Below are 25,588 nucleotides of genomic sequence, written 5' to 3' on the forward strand. Positions count from 1 at the left end.
CTGCTCCTCCTCTGACTCTGCCCCCTCTACACTGCCTTCCCGTATTCTGTTACCCTGTCTCCGTCACGACCTCCATTGTTACTGCCCCTCTTCCTTATGATGCCCAGAACTCCACCGCCTCTTAGGATTTCGATCTGCGCCGGGATTATTTCAATAGCTGAGTTTGCATCTCTCAAGACCCATCTTCTACGGCACCCTCTTTCTGCACCCCAAGCTACCCACGTAGTGGTCTCTAGCAGTCCCTCCTCTGACCGCTCGTCCGTGGGCTACCAGCATTCCCCCGCCCTCCCTTGGGAGGGGGGGTCTCTGTGCCCGACTCTCTCTCCTGCTACTAGTTTCTCTGGTATTTTGTGGCCCCGGGGTTATGCCCCGCTCCACAGTGAGCTGTCTCGGTGCTTGGCTGTCCCTCGAACCCCTCTTTTCTCTGCCTCTTCGTGGTCATGGGATTGTTTCCCTCTCCACCGTCCTGTCTCCGTCTCTGACTGTCTCGAAAAGCCCCCCCCCTTTCATTCTACCCACAGTTGGGACATTATTCATGGACAGGACGCTTGGCTGAAAAATCCGCCTTCGTGACATCGGCGATGTTCTTCAACCCGCCCCCTCCCGAAACACACACACAGTCCCTTTCACTCTCCTCCCACACCAAACCCCTCCCGCGGTATTTAAATAGATAAAGAAGCACCACCTCTGAAGCCTCCTGTAACAAGCGCTGGCGTTGCCAATAGGTCTCGCAGTAGGAAAGTTGGAGCTATTACAATTGCAAATAACAATGCCTTTTATTTTTATTTTCATTTTAAAAACATAAAGGGCTTTGTCATTTACAAAACCAATAGCTCCAACTTTCCTACTGTGAGACCTATTGGCAACGCCAGTGCTTGTTTAAAGATATTAAGTTTCTCTCCTGAGAATGCAGCGTAGCCTGTTTATGGGTTTCACAGCCAGCGTGGTGTGCTCCGTTTTCTTCATATTTATGAATCAGTCACTCAGTAGAATTTTGTCACCTCTTTCGGGCAAAATATTAAACTTTGGAAGGCCATTAACTCTTTCGCCCATCCGGAGTGTGGGTCGAACGCGTCTTCAGAGTATACAAATCCCCTTGGATCAGCCCTTCGGCAGCTGCAATTTTAGATGTGTTTTTGCTTCTGCGGTGACATGAACTTCCATCAACTCCATTCCTGCACCTGCCTTCCTCCTCATGGTTTGCCGGTAAGAGACCTGCCTGCCCCAAAAGCTATGAAAGCTGGTTTGCAATATTACTATTGCGCGTAATTTTAGATCTTACAAGTTCAGGTCATACTGACCATACATACCAGAGAAAAAACAGGGAAGAAATTCCATCAGTAAGTCGGTCTCTCACCTGCGGAACATTTAGGATGTCCACGAAAGGGCCTTCCCCACATCAAGAGTGTACTAGAAACTGCTGTTTTGAAGCAGGGTCTTTGTTACTCACCTGCATACTACCAGCACCACCTAACACTTTCCAAGGGACTCACAACATCACAAAGCATCCAAGCCTGACACCGACACTGACCAAGACATTCACTAGAAAAATCCTTTATCTACTGCGAACTGCAACAGGAAAAATCACACTGGTCCAATAACAATCCCAGACTCTTGGTGCTGTAAAAAGACTACAAGGTGACTGGAAGCATTTGAATGTCCAACCTTCTTCCTGCTAGGAGAATAGATGCTGTTTTACTGTATCTAGAAGACTTTGCCAAGCTACAAGTTGGAATGATGTATGCGTAAGAGAACTGAAGACCTCTCCTAGCCCTGCAGAATCGAGGGAAGTGGAGTGGGAACATGGGTTATTTTACAAAATAACCGGGGACCTGGAAGGTAGTCACTTTTGAGCCCTAGTGGCTACATGCAGATGGGTCACATTCTGAACGATTGGCGTCTGTGCCGTTTGTTTGAAATGTCTGAGAGCTCAGGAAGTTGGTGATTAGAAGGCATAGGGTTGACGCTCACAGACATGGACAAACTCTAATGGGACATTAAATAATGGACAGGTTGCCTTAAGCAGACCCCTGGCACACAGCTCGATCCTACCACTCATCTGTATTTATTTTATTTATTTTAATTTCTTCTATAGCGCTGGAATCAATCCCGTAAGGGTATCTCCGCGCTGAGCCAGATATAGGATTCTCAGTCAGTGCATCTAGGAGGATTAGGTGGGCAGGAATGCTTCTTGATAAAGGAGGGTTTTTAATATTTTCCTAAAAGATAGGTAGTTAGTGGTAGTTCTAACATCCGGGGGCAATTTGTTCCAAAGGCAGGTCCAACTGAGGAGAAGGCCCGGTCTCCTTGTCTGGCTTTCTTTGTGGCCGGGGGTTTTAAAAGGGCTTGATTGCTTGAACGAAGGGACCTACTGGGCTGATATAGCACCAGGGATTGAGACAAGTACTTAGGACCTACACCATAAATGCATCTATGGACCGTGCAGCAGATCTTAAAATCGATGCGCTGTCGTATAGGGAGCCAATGTAATTCCCTCAGTAAGGGTTTAGAAGGGGTCCTAGCTGGTGCGCCCATGACTAGTCTTGCTGCCGTGTTCTGGACCACCTGCAAACGACCTACTGCATCAGCATTTGCTAGTGTCAGCAGGCCGTTGCAGTAGTCCAGACGACTGGTCACTAGTGCCTGCACAAGTGTCTTTCTGTAGGTGGCAGGAAGATACAGAAAGACACGTCTAAGTAGGCCAATAGTATGAAAGCACAATCCTGCGATGTAGTTGGTGTGTTCCTTCAGGGTTAGCTTTTGGTCCAACTTCACCCCAAGATTCTTTACATGATGTTTAGATGTAGGTGCGGGGCCGAGATCTATTGGCCACCAGTCAGGGGACCAAAGAATACTTGCTTTGCCAAAGAACATGACCTCAGTTTTTGTGACATTGCATTGGAGGCAGTTCGTCGCCATCCAACGTGACACCGCCCTCATACCCTCAGCGAAGTTCTCTTTGACTTTAGAGTCAAGGGAATTGAAAGGGTAGAGGAGCTGGGTGTCGTCAGCGTAGGAGATCGGTGTGAACCCATACTTCCGCACAATCTCAGCAAGGGGGGCCACATATACATTGAACAATGTAGGGCTAAGACATGAGCCCTGTGGCACCCCCTTCGTGAGCCCCCTAGAGGTGGAACAGAAGGGGCCCAGGCTGACAGATTGTGATCTCCCGGAGAGGAAACTCTCCAACCAAGATAGTGCTAGACCTCCGATTCCTACTCCTTGCAAACGGCTGAGAAGGATGTTATGGGCCACGGTATCGAAGGCTGCAGACAGGTCCAGCAGCACTAGAATCATGGAGCCACCTCTATCCTGTGACATTTTGATCTGATCCGTCACAGAAAGAAGGGCTGATTCAGTGCTGTGGTTGGGCCTGAACCCAGATTGTGATTGGTCCAGGCCCCCTGTCGCTTCGATAAAGCTGGAAAGAGTGGTGTTTACGTGCTTCTCTGCCAGTTTGCTGATGTAAGGAAGGAGAGAAATCGGACGGAGGTTGGAGAGTTCAGACCAGGGCAAGGTGGAATTTTTGCGTATGGGATTCACCACCGCTTCCTTCCAGGCTGATGGGAGCAAACCCTCAGCATAGGAGAGATTAAGCAGTTTCTGGATGGGAGGTCCTACTATGTCAATTAGAGGGGAAATGAATTTGGCAGGTAGCAAGTCAGTAGGGGAGCCAGTCTTTACTTGGTTGATAAGTATGGTCAGGTCCTCAGTAGTTATTTCTGGGATTACCTGAAGAGTCGTTACAGAGGTCAGCATAGGGGACATTTCAGGGACCTCGTTTCCCAAAGGATCTGAGACTGCAGTGATTTTTTTATATATCCCTTCTATTTTGTCCTCAAAAAACTGAGATATATCGTCACACAAAACCTGGGTAAAAGTGTCTGGGCTCTCACACACCTCAGGATTAGTGAAGGTCTGAATAATTTTAAAAAGCTCTCTTGTAGAGTTGCCTGCCTCTTCAATTTGGGTTGTAAGGCCTACTTTCCTAGCCTTTTTTATATTTTTATAATAGGAGGTCATTACTTCCAGATAACGAGTCTTATCTTCCTCCTTACCAGTTCGTCTCCAAAGTTTCTCTAATTTTCTGCATCCCTGCTTTTCAGTTTTTAGGGCCTCGGTGTACCAGGCTTCCCTTTTGGCCATGGTAGGTTTTTTTACATTTTTCTGAGGGGCAAGAGTGTCAATAGCTATCATCAGAGTGGAGTTGAACTTGGAGAAAGCAGTGTCGATGTTATCAGAGTTGGAGAGTATTGGCTGTTCCCATGTTTGCATGAGCTTAGCAGGAGTTATTTTGTGCCAGGGTCTGCGTTTGATATGCTGAGTGTGCGGGCGATTCAAGGGATTGGTTAAATGGGTAAAAGAAAAGTTCATCAGTTTGTGGTCAGACCAAAAAATGTGCTTAGGGGGATAACAGTGAACATTCGGATGGGAAGTGAGAATCAAATCCAAGATGTGACCACCTGAATGAGTGGGTTCACTATTTCTTGGATGTAGACCTAAAAGAGCAAGGTCCGTGAGAAAGACTTTAGTATCCGGGTGATCATTAATATCAAAATGAAAGTTAAAATCTCCTAATGTATGTATGTATGTATGATACTGGCACAGATGCTTCCAGATGAAAGGTTGAGAAGAAAATGCCACAAGCTATTAGGCTAGATGTCAAGACTACCTGGGGGTGTATCTATCACATTGGCAAACGTGTCATTCTGAGATGGCTCCTAATCTATATCCATTCGATTGGAGCCATGAATAGGATGGTCAGACGCCAGCCTTTAGTTATCTTCTTCGCCCTGAAAACCAAAGCAGCGCAGCCCATCCCATATTAATTTCGCCAGGTAAAGGGGAGAGTAGCATACGAGTCATGTAGTGTTCCTCATGAGCATTGTCTTCAATAGGTGGACTATTGCTTTTTACAGTAGATACTTGTAAGGTGTCAGCAAACTCAACCATTACCATGCATGCACAGAATCTGAGGTAAGTCACAAGGACTCAGTGTGCATGTAAGCACCACAGCGCTGGCCCCCAGTGTGCATGTATGGAGAGATGCTGTCCTCTCACTTTATGGATTTCGCTCCATCAAGAGGGCCTTAACAAATAATGATTCACACAAGTTGTTTAAGGTCAAGATGTGTTATTGCAGTAAAGTACTGCTCATGCCATGCATCATTGGTGTAACAAATATGCAGGGACTCTCCGCATGCAGTTAGTTTACTAGAGGGGATACAATTTCGTACTTAATCTAATAAAGATAAAGTGGACACACTAGATTGTTTATTTGTCAGCATAAAGCTTGAGATTGAGGGTGCAATTAACAAAGATTCTGCTGTAACGTCCTCCTATTGAACTCATGACTTACTCCTGTAGTACTCAACTTATTCCTCTGCACGAGTAAGTTGAGAGTAGTCTTGGCTTACTCCAGGAATTACTAAGGAGTTCTAACAGAGTAAGTCACATCACCTCACTGCATACTCTTGGTGAATTTGGCTCAGAGTGTGCATCGAGTACTGCTAAGAAAAAAGAGGGAGGGGGTGACATCTAATTGGCTTAGACATGTACTACTCTCGTATTACCACTGAGTGTGTACCACCTGAACGGTTTGTTCCTGTGAAAGGGAACAACTACTGGCCACGTAGTAGGGACGCTACTTAAGAATACAGGGCAAATGGATAGGTTCATTGCAAATGAAGGGCTTGGCACCCCATTAGCTTGACATGGATTCCGTCTTGTGTTGGCTCCCCTACCGCGTACTATTGTGCGACTAACTCGTCACTTACTTGGCAGCAGTTTCCCTGTAATAGATTACTGTGTTCTGCAGGTGTGCGCTACTACCACAGCATCTGCGTGCTATAGCAGCCTATCTAACTTATAACTCAGCTGCCAGTTCCTATGCATGGTATAGCAGCTTGCCTCTCTGTGCCAGATCTCCTGCTGTGTGCCCGCAGTCTTTGTCCCGCTTGCTAATGCAGGGTTGTAGTATGGGTGTCGGATTAAAAAGTATGCATCTTTAAGTGTAGAGTTTTTGAAGTGTAGAGTTTATCTATGTCATTGCTGTGTGATTATTGTGGGGATTCTGGAATGTGGGGCTTGCCAGGCACTTATTGCCTAGCTTCCGCCTCAAGCTGCTGTGGATCCTCTACTTGGAAATAAACATCATATTTGGAAATACTACTACTTGGGGTGCATGCACTAAGTCCCATGCCTGCCATGCTGTGCATCTTGTGCATCTGATGTACTGCTAAAGCTCTGTGCATTGCACTTGATACCCTGCAGCGTGCTATGCCTGTATTTTAAGTCCTGCTAATTGCTAGATTTGTGTGTCTGCACCGGATGTCCTACTAACTTCTACAACTTTGTACCTTCACCTGATGTCCAGCCAACTACTGCAGATGTTTACCTGCAACTGCTAATGAGGTCTGTAGGCACCGTGACCTGGACTACTGGCTGCTATCGCTGTGATCTTGCACTGGATGGCCACCTGAAGCTGTCCCCCCAACTTGTCTCCCATGCTTGACCTAGGCGGCCCTTTAACTCCCATAGGGTTCTAGCTACAGGAGAATAGGATCATCTGCCCCTATTCCCTCTAGGTACAGCGCAGTGTTCACCAGCCCTCACCCCCCGATGGCCTCTGTAACACAGCCCCGCACCCCATACAACCCAGAAAGCTCCCTCGCCCCTGGACACCCGGCCCAAGTGCAGCTCACTCCCAGCGATCAGTGGGCACTTTTGAATCCGCCGCCATGGCACTGAGATCCGCTGCAACCCCCGCCCTTCCTGCGGCAGAGCCCTGGGAGCACAGGAAGGAGCAGACGCCGAGCTCCTGCACCCGCAGATCTCTGCACCCAATACCCGAGCCCCCGCAGCCCACAGGACTGAGGCCTACCGATGGGAATCACAAAGCTGGCCGCGGTCGTCCAGGAGGCGGCGCCAGAGGCCCTCCGCAGAACCAGCCTGCAGGACTACGAAGGTGAGGAGGGGCCATGCGAGCAGGGTGGGAGCTGCAGGCCGCGCAGAGGGCTGCGGGACTAGCGCGAGATGCAACCAGCCTAGCCGCCATCTTTAACCACTAGCCGCCATCTTTAACTACCCCTATTCATGTCGACACTACCAGCGGGTACAAAGTACCTGCAAGTAACTCTCTCACAATTTACATTTTACATGAAAACTTCATATTCCATATACAACCTGTCAAAAATATTAGCTTTATAAAATTATTTTTTTCTGTCATAAAATCATCCTGATCTTCCGCTTGTCAATGTAAATAATTTACAAATATTACAGAAAAAAAGAAAATCATGAAATATCGCTGCTGTACGATTTTCCTTATTTTTAGTTGTCTATTGAATTGTCCTTCCAACATGTCTGCTGTGTTTACACTACAGCATCGCAAGCTTTCGTTTGTGTAACCTAACCAGTTCAGCTGGCGGCCATGTTGTATGTGCTTGTACCTTAGTCCTACCAGGAAGTATCCTCCTGGTATAACTAGATCAGCCTGATGTGCTCTATCTCCGGTTGAACTGTTGTTCTGAATTGTTCACTCATTTCTGTTACCGAGGCACGCCCAGGAAGCATTCTCTAAAGCAGGGCTACTCAGAGTGTGGCCCTCCTGAACTTTACAGGTGGCCACCCATGAACAACACTGGGCTGGTATATACTTGACTGAGTATGTACATTTGGAAAGATGTTTAAGAAACAACAAGCATTTATTTACAACGTAACAGAAGCAAGTGGAAAGAAGCAAAGAAGGTGTTCTGTACCCCTTATCTATAAGAACAATTGCATTGTTAAAGACATCTTGCAACTATCAAGTAAAAATATGTGGACTCTTGAAAATCCAAAAAACGTGTATTTCATTATTATGCAGAAGCGTTCCACCTTAGTACATCATAGTTATCACACATGAACTTAGAAACATTCGTTAGTTTCTTGCTCTTAAAACAATGGCATTAGTGAATCAAGAGGCACGCATCCCTGCCAAGTACCACGCATCAAGCGTGGCACTAACGGATTTTAATGTGGTGATCACCGCATTATAAGCATTAATCACGCATGTGTGCGCTGTGAGGGGTGAAGCAGGGTGGCAGTGACCGTCAGAGTTGCCTTTAATTTCAACCATTCCATAAACTTTATTTTGGTCATCATAGACCATAAAAGTGCATACACAATAAATTTACACACATAAAACTATGTGCTATAAAACAGTCCCCATAAATAGCTATGCATATTAATAGATTTACAGTGTTAAAGTGCATCACAGGGTTCACAAAGTGGAAGATCTGGGCAATTCATATCTGTAATCCGTCCTCACCCAACTACCAAGTGTATTCCCCCTATGTAGGAGCCACATGGGATATAAAACAGCTGCGCATGCAATATTGTCAATAGTTAAAACTCAATTGATCAGTGGACTTAACGTGAAAGCAATAAAAAGAGTAAACATTTAGATAAAAAAGTTAAGAAATTCAAACAATACAGACTTCTAAGGCCGCAGTGGCGAGTTTAGAAACAACCAGCGAGTACGCCACATTGAGGTTAAAAATCGAGATGCAGCAAAGACAATGGGCATATGGGTATCATACTTCAGGACTCTAAATGCCTCCACACAAGCATGGACCCTAAATTGCTGCACAGTTGGAAAAGTCAGCGCTGTCTAGCTGATTTATAGCGAGGGTATAAGAAAAAGACATGGAGCTCTGACTCTTCCTCACAGTGGCAGGCAGGGCACCCTCGAGGTGTGATTTTAGACGATTTGTTAGAGAAAGCACAGAGCGGCAAGATCCCAAATCTAAACTGGACGTATAATTTCCTTGCCAGGGTTGGTTGGATGTCATGCAAGAAGAATACTATTATATATACTAGTCCTTGAGTTTCAAGAATTCGGCTGTCAAGTGTCCTGTGGCTGAACTCTCCTGGATATCTGCGTGTTTATACATCCTGTAAGATCTTACCAGTTCAGATCGCAAAATTACAGGGCACAATTCTTCAGGATTACTCCATAACCTTGGTTTACCCAGCCCACGACATACCTCCTTTACATGCACAAACCATGGTATTTTACCCACGCCTGGGAGACTCAGTAGCTCCTTTAGCTCTGAAGAATAAACGGCCAATTCCTGGGTCACCCACAATATGCGCAAAAAAGTTAGGGGTCCAAGGCCTATCTCATCCCCAATTGGTCTGTTTCCTAGATCAAGGCGTAGCGGGGGGTAAGGGGAGTGCTAAAGGGAAGACCTAACATCTGCCTCATGAAATTATTCTCTATCTTACTCAAGCTACTAGAAGAGCAATAACCCAATAATTCAGCCCCATACATTGTAGCACCCCTTGCTTGCCGTTTGTAGATCTCTGCTATTGGCCCAGCTGGTTTGTAGGAGGAGTTTCTATACAATTTTGCAATTCCCCCCACAGTCTGGGTTAGGTTAAGACTTGCTTTGGCCATTTGCGGCCCCCACTCCAGAGTTTCTGTCACGGTGATACCTAGGTAATCAATTACCAACACCCTGTCAAGGATGGTGCCATTCAAACAAGGGTTAGAATGAGATATGTTTGCTGGGTTGAAGACTATAAATTTAGTCTTCTGCGTGTTAATCTCCAGCCCTCTGTTTTTTCAGAAGGCAACAAAGCTATAGAGAATCCTCTGGATATCCATGTGCAACTTTAAAAGTAGAAGAGTGTTGTCCGCAAATATCATTGCTAGTACCTTACTGTGTGCTATCTTTGGGCATTGTTGTCCTTTACCTCAGTGAGTTGAGCGACCAGTGCGTTAATAAATAGGCAAAACAGGGTAGGTGCGAGCATGCACCCCTGCCTTACTCCTCTGTTAACTGGGTGTCGGAAGGTTAGTTCACCACATTTCCCATATCTCATTTGGGCAAAGTGGCCTTCATGTAATCTCATAAGCATGCTCAGGAGGTAGAGGGGGATTTACAGATCTCTATGTACACCCCATAATTTGACTCTGGGCACCAAGTCAAAGGCTGTCTTCAGGTGCACAAATATTAGATAGAGACGGCCACCCTCTTTTGTCACAGTTTTCCTATATAAATGTTGGAAGCTATATAGTTAGTCGACAGTGGAAATGTTTTTTCTGAATCCGGCTTGGTATGGGCTCAGGATTTCATACTCTTCCATCCACACATGAAGGCGATCAAGCAGTACCCATGCCAACAGTTTCTGGGTGACATTGATCAAACCAATCGGCCTATAGTTTGTAGGCAAAAGGGGTGAACCATTTTTAAAAACTGGGACAATTTCTGCCCCAACCCAGGTTTGAGGTATCGCCATACCTGCTCACAGGTAGGGTCCCCATATTTTTGGTTCTGCCCGAAAGAGATCCCACGGTAACGTGTCCAATCCCGGTGCTTTGCCGAAGAGAAGCTTGCTTATTGCGTTTAATACATCAGTCAAAGTGATCCCAGGGGCCTCTTCATGAATAGTTCATAAGGAGATTATGTCATCAATTGGGCCAACTGCTTCTTTTGTAGTATATAAAGCCTAAATAAAACAAATTATATTGCGCGCGCTGTATCACCATTTGGCGTTGCAGTGCTCGCGATGTAATTTATTTATTTACTTAACTCCGTTCAGCCATATGCCGGAGTTTACTACCCCCAACCCTGCACCATCCCCACCCCACCTCACCGCCCCACGGCACTCCCTCGAGGAGCCGCCACTGTCAGAGCAGACAAGGGGCACCAACCTTGTCCATGCCCGACCCCTCAGTGCTGCTTGACCTGGTCTAACAACTGCTGTGTAGTCACATACATGATGCTGGGGGGGTCCCACAGTCCTGTCTGACTGAGCACATCTTAGTAAAATGAAGCCAATATCAGAGCATGGGGGCAGAGGAAAGACATGTCTGAAAAAGTTGGTCTTTCACATACACCTACATGTAAAATAACTCCACTTGTATATTATAATGAAAGATAAGTGCAAGTATAGTAATCTATTGGAAATGCAGTCTAACATTATGAAGCCACATAGGTTAATGCTATCACTGCAGATGTCCGAGTGTGTGTCACAAAGAGAAATAGCTGAATTATGGCTATGCAGTGTCATACTGACTTGTGTATTTCTATTGCCTTCAAAGACTCATTGTTTAATATCACCGGCCCACAATTGTTTTACAGTGCAATCATTCTTGAAAGGGGCAGTACTTTAGTGACTTTACATTTTGGGTTTTTTGCAGCAGTTTCAAAATGTTTTTTGAGCTTCTCATTGCTCAAAGGGGTGTCATTTCTGACATTTATTTATTTCCATCGACTTCATTGCTTGGGTTTACAGAAGGGAAAGTCCAACTCTAAGTGTTACATTGAATCATATGTAGTCTGAAAACTTGGTAGCTCTGTGAGCCAGCTATCTTGACTGAGTAACTATCGAGTCCCACAGTGCCCTTCCATTTCTGGTGCTTTTCAGCAGTTTTAAGACCTTCTTAGAGCTTCTCGTTGCTCAAATGTATATAATTTCTGATATTTATATGTTTCCCTAGTCATCATTGCTTGATTTTGCTAGTGAGAAAGTGTTACTCATAGTTGTTGAATGTCACTCATAATTACACTGAAATTATGAAAATGTCACACAGTCAATCTGAAACCTTGGCAGCTATGGGCACGTCATTTGTCATGTGCATCCGCTGAGTGACTCAGGTTGTTATCATACGTGGACAAACATTAATGCTTATTAAATCAAAAACAAGAGAAGTTTTTGTACTCTGCACAATCAAGAATTCATGTATTTCAAGTTCCTTCTAAGTGTGATTATGAAGGAAAAGGAGGCAAAGTGAAATAAAACAATAGTCTAGGATCTCACAGTTTGGTCAGGTAAGGAAGACAGGATTGATCCCAGGTTTTCTGGTCTAAGCAATTAAACCAGTCGATGGGTATCTCTTTCCCTCTCTCGTTTTACATCAAAAGTTATTGATTTCTCTTTTAATTCTTGGCACATGAGGTTGGAGCATGGGTAGCAAATAGAAGCCACATGAAAGCGCATAATTAGACACAATGAGATGCCGTGATTAATTAAAAAAACATGCCTTCTGGTTCCCAAGTTTCCATCTTGCATATTCAACAACAATGGAGGTGTGAGTGGTTCTGATGGTGAGACTCAGGGACTTCTCTCAGCAAAGAAATGCCACTGTGCAGTAGAATGTGCTTACATTTTAAATGCAGCGTTCACAACCAGCATATTTTGGCAAAGTGATAAAGCCAGGATTAAACGGCAAGTCACCTAGTTACATGAATAAAACTTTCCCACGGTGACATGTTTAGCAGTGGAGATTAAGTGTTTGGATTTGCCAACCTCAGTGAGGTGGACACTTTGTTGGGGGGTGTTTAGCAAGACTTTTTTTTATAGCACTCGTTCACTTAATTGAATCAGTTTCTAAACACTCCTAATGTTTACAGATAAGGAACTAATGACTTAAGGGCAATATGAGCCCTAAGATTCTATTTCATTCCAATTCAATAATAAAGCTACTTTCTTTGTAAACTTGACTCGCCAAAGGTAGTGATAACAAGTTGAGAAAAATTACCTCAGGATGCGGTAGAGGGATTGCAACTCGGATACAGCATAACACATTATTGTCAAATCTATGACTTTTCTAGACATGAGGGGAATACTTCAGATGGTAGTATGGAATGAAACTCTCAAAATAGCTACTCAACTCACTGTGTGCACCATGTACATGCATTGCTTTCCCTAGGGAGAGGTGTGGCGCCGCGGCCAGGGCGACTGACGCTGGAATCTGGGGATCAGGGTTCGATCCCCGGCTCCGGCGGCAGGTTAGCCCAGCACCATGTGACTCTGGGCAATAGCTCGCTTAATCTTCCCGACGGCCCCCAGCGCCTAGAGACCCTTACGGGTGATTGTGCGCTTTACAAATGTGGACTTTACTTTACTTTATGTCTACCGTACACCCACCAAAACCCCACCCTGCGGGCATCAATGCAGCTTTCGAACATGCAAAGACCATACTTTTTGATCCATGGGAAATTTTGGTGAGAAACCATAGTGTAAAGTAATACCCTTTTGTGAATAATCAACTTGTGCCTTTGATCTCGCTCCTGCCCTGGCTGAGCAAATTGTTAGAAAAACACATTAATAACATCTTGGTCGACCATCTAGAATCTAACGGTTTGCTAGATGCCACGCAGACCGGCTTCCGTCCACATCAGGGAACGGAGACCGCCCTGTTGATGGTAACTGAAGAAGCAAGGAAGGTGGTGGATGAGGGGGGAATAGCTGCCATCATTCTTTTAGATCTAAGTGCAGCGTTCGATACAGTCAACCATATCATCTTGACCGACCGACTTAAGAGTGTCGGGGTCACAGGCGCTGCACTGGCATGGTTTTCCTCCTTCCTCAGTAACCGCCACTTCCAGGTCTTTGAGGGAGATGTGGCCTCCTCCAGGCTACCCATGGAATGTGGGGTACCTCATGGCTCGGCCATAAGTCCGACGCTCTTTAATGTGTACATGAGGTCACTGGCGAGCATTATCCATCCATTTGGCATTAAGATCGTCAGCTATGCAGACGATACCCAGTTAGTGGTATCTCTTCACCACGGCAAGGGCTCGTCTAGCACATTGGCCCTCTGCCTTGTAGCAGTAGCCAAATGGATGGAGCGTTCCTATCTCCGCCTCAATGGAGACAAGACAGAGATTATGCTGTTAGGTAATTCCTCCCCCTCTATCTCTGTCCCCATGTGGCCGCCATGTTTAGGTCTTGCACCATCTCCAAAGCCACACATAAAAAGCTTAGGCGTTTGGCTCGACAACTCTCTCAATTTTGGACACCAAGCCACTATGCTCTCATCAACCTGCTATGGGCTGCTAAGAATGCTCCGCAAAATCATTCCCCTTCTTCCTTTTGAGGCTTGAAGGATAATGGTCCAGGCCCTTATCCTGTCCCGGCTGGACTACGTAAATGTTTTGTACTTATGAGCCCCGCAGACCACAATAAATAAACTACAAGTGGTCCAGAACAGCGCAGCAAGGATGCTCTTGCAGGTTCCACGGTGACAATCAGCAAGGCAGCCCTACGGCAGCTTCACTGGCTACCCATGGCTGCCAGGATACAGTTTAAGGCTATGTGCATGGCTCACAAAGCCATGTGGAAAACTGGCCCATTAATCCTACATCCATTACTAACACCCTATTTGCCACCAAGAGCCTTACGCTCTAGCTCCTTACATCTGGCCATCACTAAGAAAATAAGGAAGGTAAGATGGGGAGGACGTTCCTTCTCATATACTGCGGCCAAAGTGTGGAACTCTCTTCCCCAAGCCATGCGAGAGAACAGCAATTTTCTGATCTTCCGCAAGCTCCTAAAAACGCACCTGTTTGGATTGCCCTCCTAGGTGGTGAAGACTGATGTGCTCTGCTTTCTTTTCCTTAAGCGCTACGAGGCCTCCGGGTAGTTAGGCGCTATAGAAATACTCTTCATAATCATAATCATAATCATAATCTCATGTGTCAAGGAGTTGTCTCCTTGACTATAGAGTCACCCCCCTACACTGTCTTAGCTAAAATTAATTGTGCTCATCTGTTGAAATATGAGGTCTAGATTGACAGCTATAGCTGGGTTTCCCGACCTACTGTTACAATATACAGAGAGTGGGCATTTGGTCTGCCCCCTTAGCTATTGGTTGCTGAGGGTAAACTCCCTGTTGCCGGTGCTTTGTGACAATGTGCTTCTTGTAATTAAATTGTATTTATTTGTCAACAAAACATTCAAGCAGAAGTATGTGCTCATAGAGGAGAGGTACTTTTGGCCAAACTTGTTTTATTAGGGCCAATTTTCTCGGACGGTGTAGCTTCCTATCTGTGGGATCAATCAGGGTTTTCCCTGGTTGCACATTTGTCTTTGGGCTGAATGTAACCCCACATGTGACCTATCAATTGGTAGGCCGGGTTTAGATTGCAGGGTCTGTCTGACCACGTATCTCTGACTTGGGGTTGATGGGGTGGTCATCTTGGGTGAATTCAACAGCAATGATATGAACATGGCAGTCATTGATATCATATGTACCAACATTCTCATTATTTGCGTACAGTTGTCATAGTGTATATTGACATTGCTGTTACTATTTTTGACATTGTTATGCGGGCATAATTTATGGCATACATCGACATTGCATTTACTGGTACTGGCGCTGTTGGGCCTGTACATTTCATGCTGTACATTGACATCATATTCACTGATATTAACACTTTGCATGATGTAGGGCTTTCATAACGCCCTGTCTTTAAAGGATTGTGAAACTGGACCTTCATATGGTATGCCATGACCTTATCAAAGTTCCACCTGGAGGTGTATGATTATAGCACATGTTTTGCTATGCTTAGCCAAATTTTATTTGGTCTGTGGAAAGTTGGGCGCAAAGGGGATTACATTCCCCCGAAAAAGGGGCTTTGGCAAACAAATTGCTTAAACAGAATTTGTGTCTAAAAAGTCATATGAATAAAAGGTCGATGGGCACATAGCCTCCTCTGTATATCACAACTTCTCCTTCTTTTATTATTATTATTATTATTATCAATTTGTAAAGCACAAACGTTTACCTGACAGGTATCATGGCGCTATCAAACCACCAAAAACAAAAAAGAAACCTTTCTTAATGTTGCAACAGAAGGCACGGTGGATTAAATCCTCTGGTTTGGGAAGAGCCAAGTTTTTAGGTGCTTTAACAGTCATACCCCTACAGACTAGCAATATCTAACCCGCTCTAGCTAATCTATTAACCATCTGCATGAACTCACATGTGCCCCAACTAAATTTAACAAAGTACTCATATTCAATCTACCACAAAGAAACAGGAGCATATGTGTGCAATGGTTTCAATCTACCACGAATAAACAGGAGCATATGTTTGCAATGGTTTCAATCTACCACGAAGAAACAGGAGCATTTGGGTGCAATGGTTTCAATCTACCATAAAAAACAAAAGCACATTTGCAATGGTTTCAATCTACCACAAGAAACAGGAGCGCAAGTGCAATGGTTTCAATCTACCAAAAGAAACAGAAGCACATGTGTGCAAAGGTTTCAATCTACCACAACGATACTGGAGCACACGTGCAATGATTTCAATCTGCCACAAGAAACGGGAATACATGAAATAGACATGCATTTACAGCTCCTGTGTACACTAATGCTATGCACTCCATGTAACAACTGATTGGTTTGAACTAGCCGTGTTTGCATTATGCACAGGTGTTATTTTCTGTGGATTGGGAACTGCAGTGCAGCAGTGCAAACAGGAAGTAGCATGCAACAATTGACCAGCAGATGCCTCCTGGAGAGGCATGTATGCATTACTTTGTATTGTAACTATATTTCTGTTACACATCGCAGATACTCACAGTCAGGCATATGCATCAAAGTAAATACCGGTTGCAAACGGGCAGATTCTCAGAATCTGCCCCTTTGCGACCGGTAATTTTGCATTGGGGTGCATCATCCCAAATGCAAAAATCGCAATTTAAGGAATCTCTAAATTGCGATTCCTTAAATTGCGATTGCATTTAAGGAATCCCAAATTGAAATTCCTTAAATGCAATGCATGAAAGTTAAAAAAAAAACCGAATTTGCTAATAGGAGTAGCAAATTACCATACAGTTGAACTTCATGGTAATTTGCTAAAACTTTGAAAAAATCACTTTTGTGCATTTTTCAAAGTTTCAGGTTGCACACACACACATGCCCTTAGGGCATGTGTGTATGTGCAACATTTGTGCACAGATCGAGTTCAGGGGTGCAACAGGGTGTCATTTTGACACCCTTGCACCCTTGAAATTGCATGAGCAATTTGCGAGTGCCTACTGGAAACAGGAGCACGTGTGCAATAGTTTCAATATGCCACAAGAAAAAGGAACACGTGTGCAATGGTTTCAACCTACCACAATAAACAAGAGCACATTTGCCATGGTTTCAATCTACCACAAGAAACAGGAGCACGTGTGCAATAGTTTCAATCTACCACAAGAAACAGGAGCACGTGTGCAATGGTTTCAATCTGCCACAATAAGCAAGAGCACATTTTCAATGGTTTCAATCTGCCACAAGAAACATGAGCGCGTGTGCAATGGTTTCAATCTACCACGAAGAAACAGAAGCACAAATGTGCAATGGTTTCAATCCACCTCAAGAAACAGGAACACATGTGCAATGGTTTCAATGTACCACACAGAAACAGGAGAACGAGTGCAATGGTTTGAATCTACCACAAGAAACAGGAACATGTGTGAAATGGTTTCAATCTACCACAAGAAACAGGAACACGTGTGAAATGGTTTCAATCTACCACAAGAAACAGGAGCACTTGCGTGCAATGGTTTCAATCTACCACAGGAAACAGGAACACATGTGAAATGGTTTCAATCTACCACAAGAAACAGGAGCACTTGTGTGCAATGGTTTCAATCTACCGCAAAAAACAGGAATACATGTGTGCAATGGTTTCAATGTACCACACAGAAATAGGAGAACGAGTGCAATGGTTTCAATCTACCACAAGAAACAGGAACACGTGTGAAATGGTTTCAATCTACCACAAGAAACAGGAGCACTTGCGTGCAATGGTTTCAATCTACCACAAGAAACAGGAGCACTTGCGTGCAATGGTTTCAATCTACCACAAGAAACAGGAACACGTGTGAAATGGTTTCAATCTACCACAAGAAACAGGAGCACTTTTGTTCAATGGTTTTAATCTACCGCAAAAAACAGGATTACATGTGTGCAATGGTTTCAATCTATGACAAAAGAAACTGGAGCACGTGTGCAATGGTTTCAATCTACCACAAAGATACAGAAGTACAAATGTGCAATGGTTTCAATCCACCACAAGAAACAGGAAAAACATGTGCAATGGTTTCAATGTACCACACAGAAACAGGAGAATGAGTGCAATGGTTTCAATCTACCACAAGAAACAGGAACATGTGTGAAATGGTATCAATCTACCACAAGAAACAGGAGCACTTGTGTGCAATGGTTTCAATCTACCGCAAAAAACAGGAATACACGTGTGCAATGGTTTCAACCTACCACAATAAACAAGAGCACATTTGCAATGGTTTCAATCTACCACAAGAAACAGGAGCACTTGTGTGCAATGGTTTCAATCTACCCCAAGAAACAGGAACACATGTGAAATGGTTTCAATCTACCACAAGAAACAGGAGCACTTGTGTGCAATGGTTTCAATCCACCACAAGAAACAGGAGCACATGTGCAATGGTTTCAATCTACCACAAAGAAACAGGAGCACATGCGAAATGGTTTCAATCCACACAAGAAACAGGAGCACTTGTGTGCAATGGTTTCAATCTAACACGAAGAAACAGGATCACGTGTGTGCAATGGGTTCAATGTACCACAAGAAACAGGAGCACAAGTACAATAGTTTCAATCTACCACAAGAAACAGGAGCACATGTGTGCAATGATTTCAATTTACCACATAGAAACAGGACCACGTGTGCAATGGTTTCAACCTACTACAAAAAACAAGAGCACATTTGCAATGGTTTCTATCTACCACAAGAAACAGGAGCATATGTGCAATGGTTTCAACCTACCACAATAAACAAGAGCACATTTGCAATGGTTTCAATCTACCACAAGAAACAGGAGCAGGTGTGCAATGGTTTCAATCTGCCACAAGAAACAGGAACACGTGTGCAATGGTTTCAACCTACGACAATAAACAAGAGCACATTTTCAATGGTTTCAATCTACCACAAGAAACAGGAGCACGTGTGCAATAGTTTCAATGTGCCACAAGAAACAGGAACACATGTGCAATGGTTTCAACCTACCACAATAAACAAGAGCACATTTTCAATGGTTTCAATCTACTACAAGAAACAGGAGCACGTGTGCAATGGTTTCAATCTGCCACAAGAATCAGGAGCGTGAGTGCAGTGGTTTTAGTCTACCCCAAAAAATATGAATACATGTGTGCAATGGTTTCAATCTACAACAAAGGAAACAGGAGCACAAGTGAAATGGTTTCAATCTACGACAAAGAAATCGGAACACAAATGCAATGGTTTCAATCTACCACAAGAAATAGAGCACATGTGTGCAATGGTTTCAATCCACCACAAGAAACAGGAACACATGTGCAATGGTTTCAATCTACCACAAAGAAATAGGAGAACATGTGCAATGGTTTTAATTAACCACAAGAAATTGGAACATGTGTGAAATAGTTTTAATCTACCACGAAGAAACAGGAGCACAAGTGCAATGGTTTCAATCTATGACAAAGAAATAGGAACACAAGTGCAATGGTTTCAATCTACCACAACGATACTGGAACACATGTGCAATGGTTTCAATCTATCACAAAAAACAGGAGCACTTGTGTGCAATGGTTTCAAACCACCACAAGAAACAGGAGCACTTGTGTGCAATGGTTTCAATCCACCACAAGAAACAGGAGCACTTGTGTGCAATGGTTTCAATCTAACACGATGAAACAGGATCACATGTGTGCAATGGTTTTAATCTACCACAAGAAACAGGAGCACATGTGCAATGGTTTCAATCTACCACAAGAAACAGGAACACGTGTGAAATGGTTTCAATCTACCATAAGAAACAGGAGCACTTGTGTGCAATGGTTTCAATCTTCCACGAAGAAACAGGAGCATTTGTGTGCAATGGTTTCAATCTACCACGAAGAAACAGGAGCACTTGTGTGCAATGGTTTCAATCTACCACAAAGAAACAGGAAAACAAGTGCAATGATTTTAATCAACCACAAGAAAAGGGAACACGTGTGAAATGGTTTCAATCTACCACGAAGAAACAGGAGCACATGTGTGCAATGGTTTCAATCGACCCCAAGAAACAGGAACACGTGTGAAATGGTTTCTATCAACAACAAGAAACAGGAGCACATGTGTGTAATGGGTTCAATCTACCACAAGAAACAGGAGCACTGTGCAATGGTTTCAATCTACCATGAAGAAACAGGAGCACTTGTGTGCAATGGTTTCAATCTACCACGAAGAAACAGGAGCACATGTGCAATGGTTTCAATCTACCACAAAGAAACAGGAGCACATGTGAAATGGTTTCAATCCACACAAGAAACAGGAGCACTTGTGTGCAATGGTTTCAATCTAACACGAAGAAACAGGATCACGTGTGTGCAATGGTTTCAATCTACCACAAAGAAACAGGAGAACAAGTGCAATGATTGTAATCAACCACAAGAAAAGGGAACACGTGTGAAATGGTTTCAATCTACCACGAAGAAACAGGAGCACATGTGTGCAATGGTTTCAATCTACCCCAAGAAACAGGAACACGTGTGAAATGGTTTCTATCAACCACAAGAAACAGGAGCACATGTGTGCAATGGTTTCAATCTACCACAAGAAACAGGAGCACATGTGCAATGGTTTCAACCTACCATGAAGAAACAGGAGCACTTGTGTGCAATGGTTTCAATCTACCACGAAGAAACAGGAGCATATGTGTGCAATGGTTTCAATCTACCACAAAGAAACAGGAGCACATGTGAAATGGTTTCAATCTACCCGAAGAAACAGGAGCATATGGGTGCAATGATTTCAATCTACCACAAGAAACAGGAGCACATGTGAAATGGTTTCAATCTACCACGAAGAAACAGGAGCATATGGGTGCAATGATTTCAATCTACCATGAAGAAACAGGAGCACTTGTGTGCAATGGTTTCAATCTACCACGAGAAACAGGAGCATATGTGCAATGGTTTCAATCTACCACGAGAAACAGGAGCACATGTGTGCAATGGTTTCAATCTACCACAAGAAACAGGAGCACATGTGTGCAATGGTTTCAATCTACCATGAAGAAACAGGAGCACTTGTGTGCAATGGTTTCAATCTACCACGAGAAACAGGAGCATATGTGCAATGGTTTCATGGACAACAGAAGACTGATCATAATAACAACTGGATTAACCGCTAACCTTGGGGTCCAGCGCGGTGTGCTGCCCAGCGTAAAGTGCTTCTATGTCTCATAGGGGTAGTAAGCACTATATAAATGTGATTATATTCCAGTACTTAACCACCCAACCTGCTGCAAAAACAGCTCTCACTCTGTTTTTAATTGACAACTTCTTTGCGGTGTCCTGTACTCCATACTCTGCTTCACACATCATTCTCCCACACCGCTCTTCTGCCTCACCAACACCTCCTGCTGCACCTCTCATTCTCCCCCACCTCTCATACATTCACTCATTCTCACCTCCATCCAGCCATTGATTCATTCTTAAATCCACAACTCACCCATCTACACAAGCTCAAACTTGCCAATCACTGAATGCGCACTTTGATTAAAAAAGCCAGCCACGTAATAGTCCTGCCTCTTTAAAGGGAAAATCAATTAATTTATTTATTATACAATGAAAATTAGCAGAAGGTAAATCCCAGTTTTGGGACATGCAAACAACTGAGCTCACTACTAGGACTTTTTTGGCGACGACTGTTGATAAGTGTACAGACCTGTTGGCAGTAATTCACAAAGCTTTCTTCCAAGAGATGGTATAACTATCAGGAGTGAGGCAAGAGTAAGTCACACCCATACATGGGAACATTCGGGGACGTCCGAGAGGAGGTAGAAGACGTTTTGAGAGGGAGAACGCTACGTTTAACAAGAATTGACAGAGCTGATAGGTCTGACTTGAATTTTTAATTAGTTGGCATATTGGATTTGTAACTTTGGGCCATTCGCAAACATTTGTAATGCTTCGCTCGATGCTCATTATACTTCTAAATGTACTGTTGCTTTAAGCGTGAATGAATATAGCTTCTGTCCAACCACATCCAAGACAGTTATTAATTTGGATGATCTGCCCTTTGCTGCTGAAACAGAATCAACAGCGAGGACAGGCCACTAGTAACTACGTATCCTGAAATGGTTCGGACATTTCTATAGGATTGGAAATGTGTTTATTGAGGTGAGCATTCCGATAGGAGTTCCAAAGCACATGATGACCTGTTTACAAATGATAGCAGGCAGGCAATTTGGTTGATACTTTCTGTAGACACCAACATATCTCTCCTGGGACTTGCTTGCTTGCATTGCCTACCTGTACCAGTGAGGGGTGTCATCAAAATAACCAGCTTAAAATTACACCACTAGCAGAAAACCTGATTATATTTTTGGGCAAATTTCCTTTCTGCTATCAGAGTTTTTGGTGTGCCCGGTGTAGTACTGTGCTGTTTTTGCATAGTTGGTCAACGTCAAGAAGCTCTTGTAATTGCTTTATAACACCAATAAATAAATAATATGGTAGAGTGTCCTAACCAATTATCTGATCTGAGAATAATCTTCAAACCAAGATGCCAAAGGCGCCTTTTCAGCTTCGATTCAAGACATGTCCACCTCTCCTGGCTGCACGATGCACTTTGCTACAGTCCAGATTTGGCTGAGATTCTCTTGGCTGAACCAAATTCCACCAGGAGACAGCGTTGCGATGTTGAGCGGGAACAAGTTTGAGATATTTAACATGTCAGGCATTATATATGCAAGTACATTAGAAGATGTGGAAAAGAAGTAAGTAGAAATGTTGAGTCCAGTACCAATTATAGTACAACATAGTACAAAAACCTGGACAGCCATAGTAAAGGGATCCACCATATCTGGGGTTTTAGCGAGTTACTTGCCATTCAAGACAAACATAAAGTATGCCTAGTTGACCTCTTGAGATAAATGACAGAGAAGCATACCCATGACCAATACGTCCGAACCCGATTACCAGCGGCATCAATAAGACAAATGAGGCAAAGCGATCAACAGGTAAGGAGTCACAATGGGTATTCATCTTCCCGATCACTGCCCGTTGTAGACTCCTGTCACTGTAGTCACAGAGGTGCTTGGAGAGTCAATCTGCCATTAAAGATTGAGCCCAGTAAGACACTGGGCTTCAACAAGATCCTAGCGCACAGGAAGAATTCTTACAAAATCTTGGTTGTCTTCGCCAGAGGTCTGTATCTAGTTTTCCCTCCGGTGAGCGATACACCTGATGATGTTCCATCTTTGATGAAGAGCATCTGTCAGTCCGGCCTTTATCCTGGTCCAGGTACACATAGCTGAGCTACTTTCGATTGATCAATAGACAATGGTTGTTAAATCTCCTTTAAAAGATGGTGGATGAGAGGAGGTGGGAGGCTCTCCAGGGCGGCTCCAAAAGCTGAAAACTACATGCAAAACCCTAGAGTTGGCAGTATGTGGCACTGATATTGAGCAGGCAGACAAACTACACTTTAATCTTGTTGGAGTCATCAAAGTAGCCAGTGAATAAAATATATGAACAGTGTAGAAGAGCTGACCGAGGGAATATTTACTTGTGGTGCTTGACTGTCTTGTTGTGAGTCGGTTTCATTCTTACATATGCCAGGGGTCTTAGTATTACAAAGGGAAGGGTATTCTCACCTTTCCGTGTATGTACATTTTATTGATATATCAAATTTTCTCTCCTCAGGGCGCATTGTGGCTGTTGACACATCTGTGACTATTTACCAGTTTCTCACCGGGATGCCGGAGATCAACAACCGTCATGGCGAGAACATCAGGTGGGTGTTTAAAAGCCTCCCTCAATTCACTTGTGATATTCGAGCCTAGAAACACAACTTGCCCAATCTGGCCCTTTGTTGTTTTCCAATCTAGACCTTTGCCGCTCTCCCAATCTGGCCCTTTGTTGTTTTCCAATCTAGACCTTTGCTGCTCTCCCAATCTGGCCCTTTGTTGATTTCCAATCTAGACCTTTGCTGCTCTCCCAATCTGGCCCTTTGTTGTTTTCCAATCTAGACCTTTGCTGCTCTCCCAATCTGGCTCTTTGTTGTTTTCCAATCTAGACCTTTGCTGCTCTCCCAATCTGGCCCTTTGTTGATTTCCAATATAGATCTTTGTTGCTCTCCCAATCTGGCCCTGTGTTGCTTTCCCAATCTGACACTCTGTTGCTCTCCCAATCCCACTTGCTCTCCTGTTCCCCAATTTCCCCCTTCCACGTTAATATACCACAACATCAGGACCTTCAAGTCAAAAGAAATGAACTGGACTTGTCAACATACGCAATCAGATAGCAAGCCCAGATAGGTGATCATGCAACCTCAGAGATATAATAATAATGACTTTTTTGTTTATATAGTGTTATATATTGTGTTATTTCTAAGTGCTATAAGTAATAAATGTTACTGTTACCTAATACATGGCATTCAATGTACTGACCTCGTAAGGATGGAAGCCGGAGTCTACATTGCTGGCATTTGAACTCAGTGACTTCAAGCCACTGCTTTTGTCAATTGTGATCTTCAATAAATGAACTTGAATAAAAGTGTATGAAAAATAAAGGAAGCACAGATTGTGTACTTAACATGTGCCAGGGGAGTAGGAAGTGTGCGTGGGGAGTAGGAAGTGTGCGAGGATGAGAACCACTGGAACTAGTTGGTGGTGTGTTAACTGGGGATCTGAATGGTTACTCCAGTGCACGAGAAAGTTATAAGGAGTTGTTTGTAAACAATTATTCACATGGGATTGCCAGTTGGTTAACCATCCCGATTCTAAATTTTGGGTAAACTTTTCGGATGTATGACATTACAACGCATGCTTTTACCACGCATGCTTTTACAACGCAAGTATTACAACGCAAACCTTTACAACGCATAGCGCTTAAGGGTGCTGGATAGTGAATAGTTTAATTTACTATTCCAACTCCAGTCCCCTTGGATAGTAGGGAAGGTGTTGGATAGTATATTAAATCTATTCCCTATCCTAGAGCGCCCCCAGCGCAATGCGTTGTAATGGTTTGCGTTGTAAAAGTTGCGATGTAAAAGCACTGCGTGGTAAAAGTTGCGTTGTAAAGGATGTTTCCCAAACTTTTCACAGCTCTCACCATAACTTTCATGTCACTAAAATGAGCAGTTTTGGCAGGGCTTACAGGGTCTGATGCTTCAGTTACTTGTTTCTGAAAACTGATGACCAATGCTGCCAGCCTGGACATGCCTAGCCTTGCAGATATACCATGCTGAGAATGGCCCACACCTCAGCACTTTTTGATGAATGTTTTCTAACCTCACTCTCCTAGAGTAGCTCACAGTAGTATCCACCTATGTAAGTGTGGGTAAACCTCCTGTAGCAACCTAGGTGTGCCTAATTTTCCAGCTGCATGCAACTGCATTTGTCTTACTGTCTCCAGCCCCATGCTCTGCCTGATCAGTCTAGTTCACCCTCTGACACTGCTTATACCATCAGCCATGGTCCGAAAGACTCTTAATCCAGCACAGTTATGCTTCACCTACCTTCTGCACACCACAACATGATCGGAACCACTAGTCACCCATGTCCTTCATCAGCCATGCTTGGTGACTTGTACACAGCACAGTTAGGCTTCACCTACCTACACCAGAGCTAGGTCAGAACGATGAGCCACCCTCATCTTTTCATCAGCTATGGTTGGTGAGACTGGCGCACCAACCCGCCTGGGGACCAGAACATGGAGAGAACCACGACTCCCTCTACGGTGGCTGCAATTGGCCTCCTAGGGCCAAATGTAGGTAATTCTATTTTACCGATTCATAAAT

At 44.0% G+C, this 25,588-nt stretch overlaps 2 protein-coding genes across 2 annotated transcripts in view; one reads left to right on the forward strand and one right to left on the reverse strand.

Moving 5' to 3' along the window:
- The window catches only part of TMEM276 (transmembrane protein 276), a 74,880-nt gene extending 67,895 nt beyond the window's left edge, over positions 1-6,985 (reverse strand). The window contains exon 1 of the mRNA XM_078686547.1: positions 6,887-6,985. The gene's annotated coding sequence lies outside the window, so the exon portion shown is untranslated. The remainder of the gene's footprint in view (positions 1-6,886) is intronic.
- The window catches only part of LOC144828418 (putative flap endonuclease 1 homolog), a 96,380-nt gene continuing 77,573 nt past the window's right edge, over positions 6,782-25,588 (forward strand). The window contains exons 1-2 of the mRNA XM_078686545.1: positions 6,782-6,970; positions 23,491-23,581. Of these exons, the coding sequence (XP_078542671.1) occupies positions 6,889-6,970; positions 23,491-23,581 (173 nt within the window). The 5' untranslated portion in view covers positions 6,782-6,888. The remainder of the gene's footprint in view (positions 6,971-23,490; positions 23,582-25,588) is intronic.

Source organism: Lissotriton helveticus, chromosome 4_1 (genome assembly GCF_964261635.1).
Source record: "Lissotriton helveticus chromosome 4_1, aLisHel1.1, whole genome shotgun sequence".
NCBI classification, from domain to species: domain Eukaryota; kingdom Metazoa; phylum Chordata; class Amphibia; order Caudata; family Salamandridae; genus Lissotriton; species Lissotriton helveticus.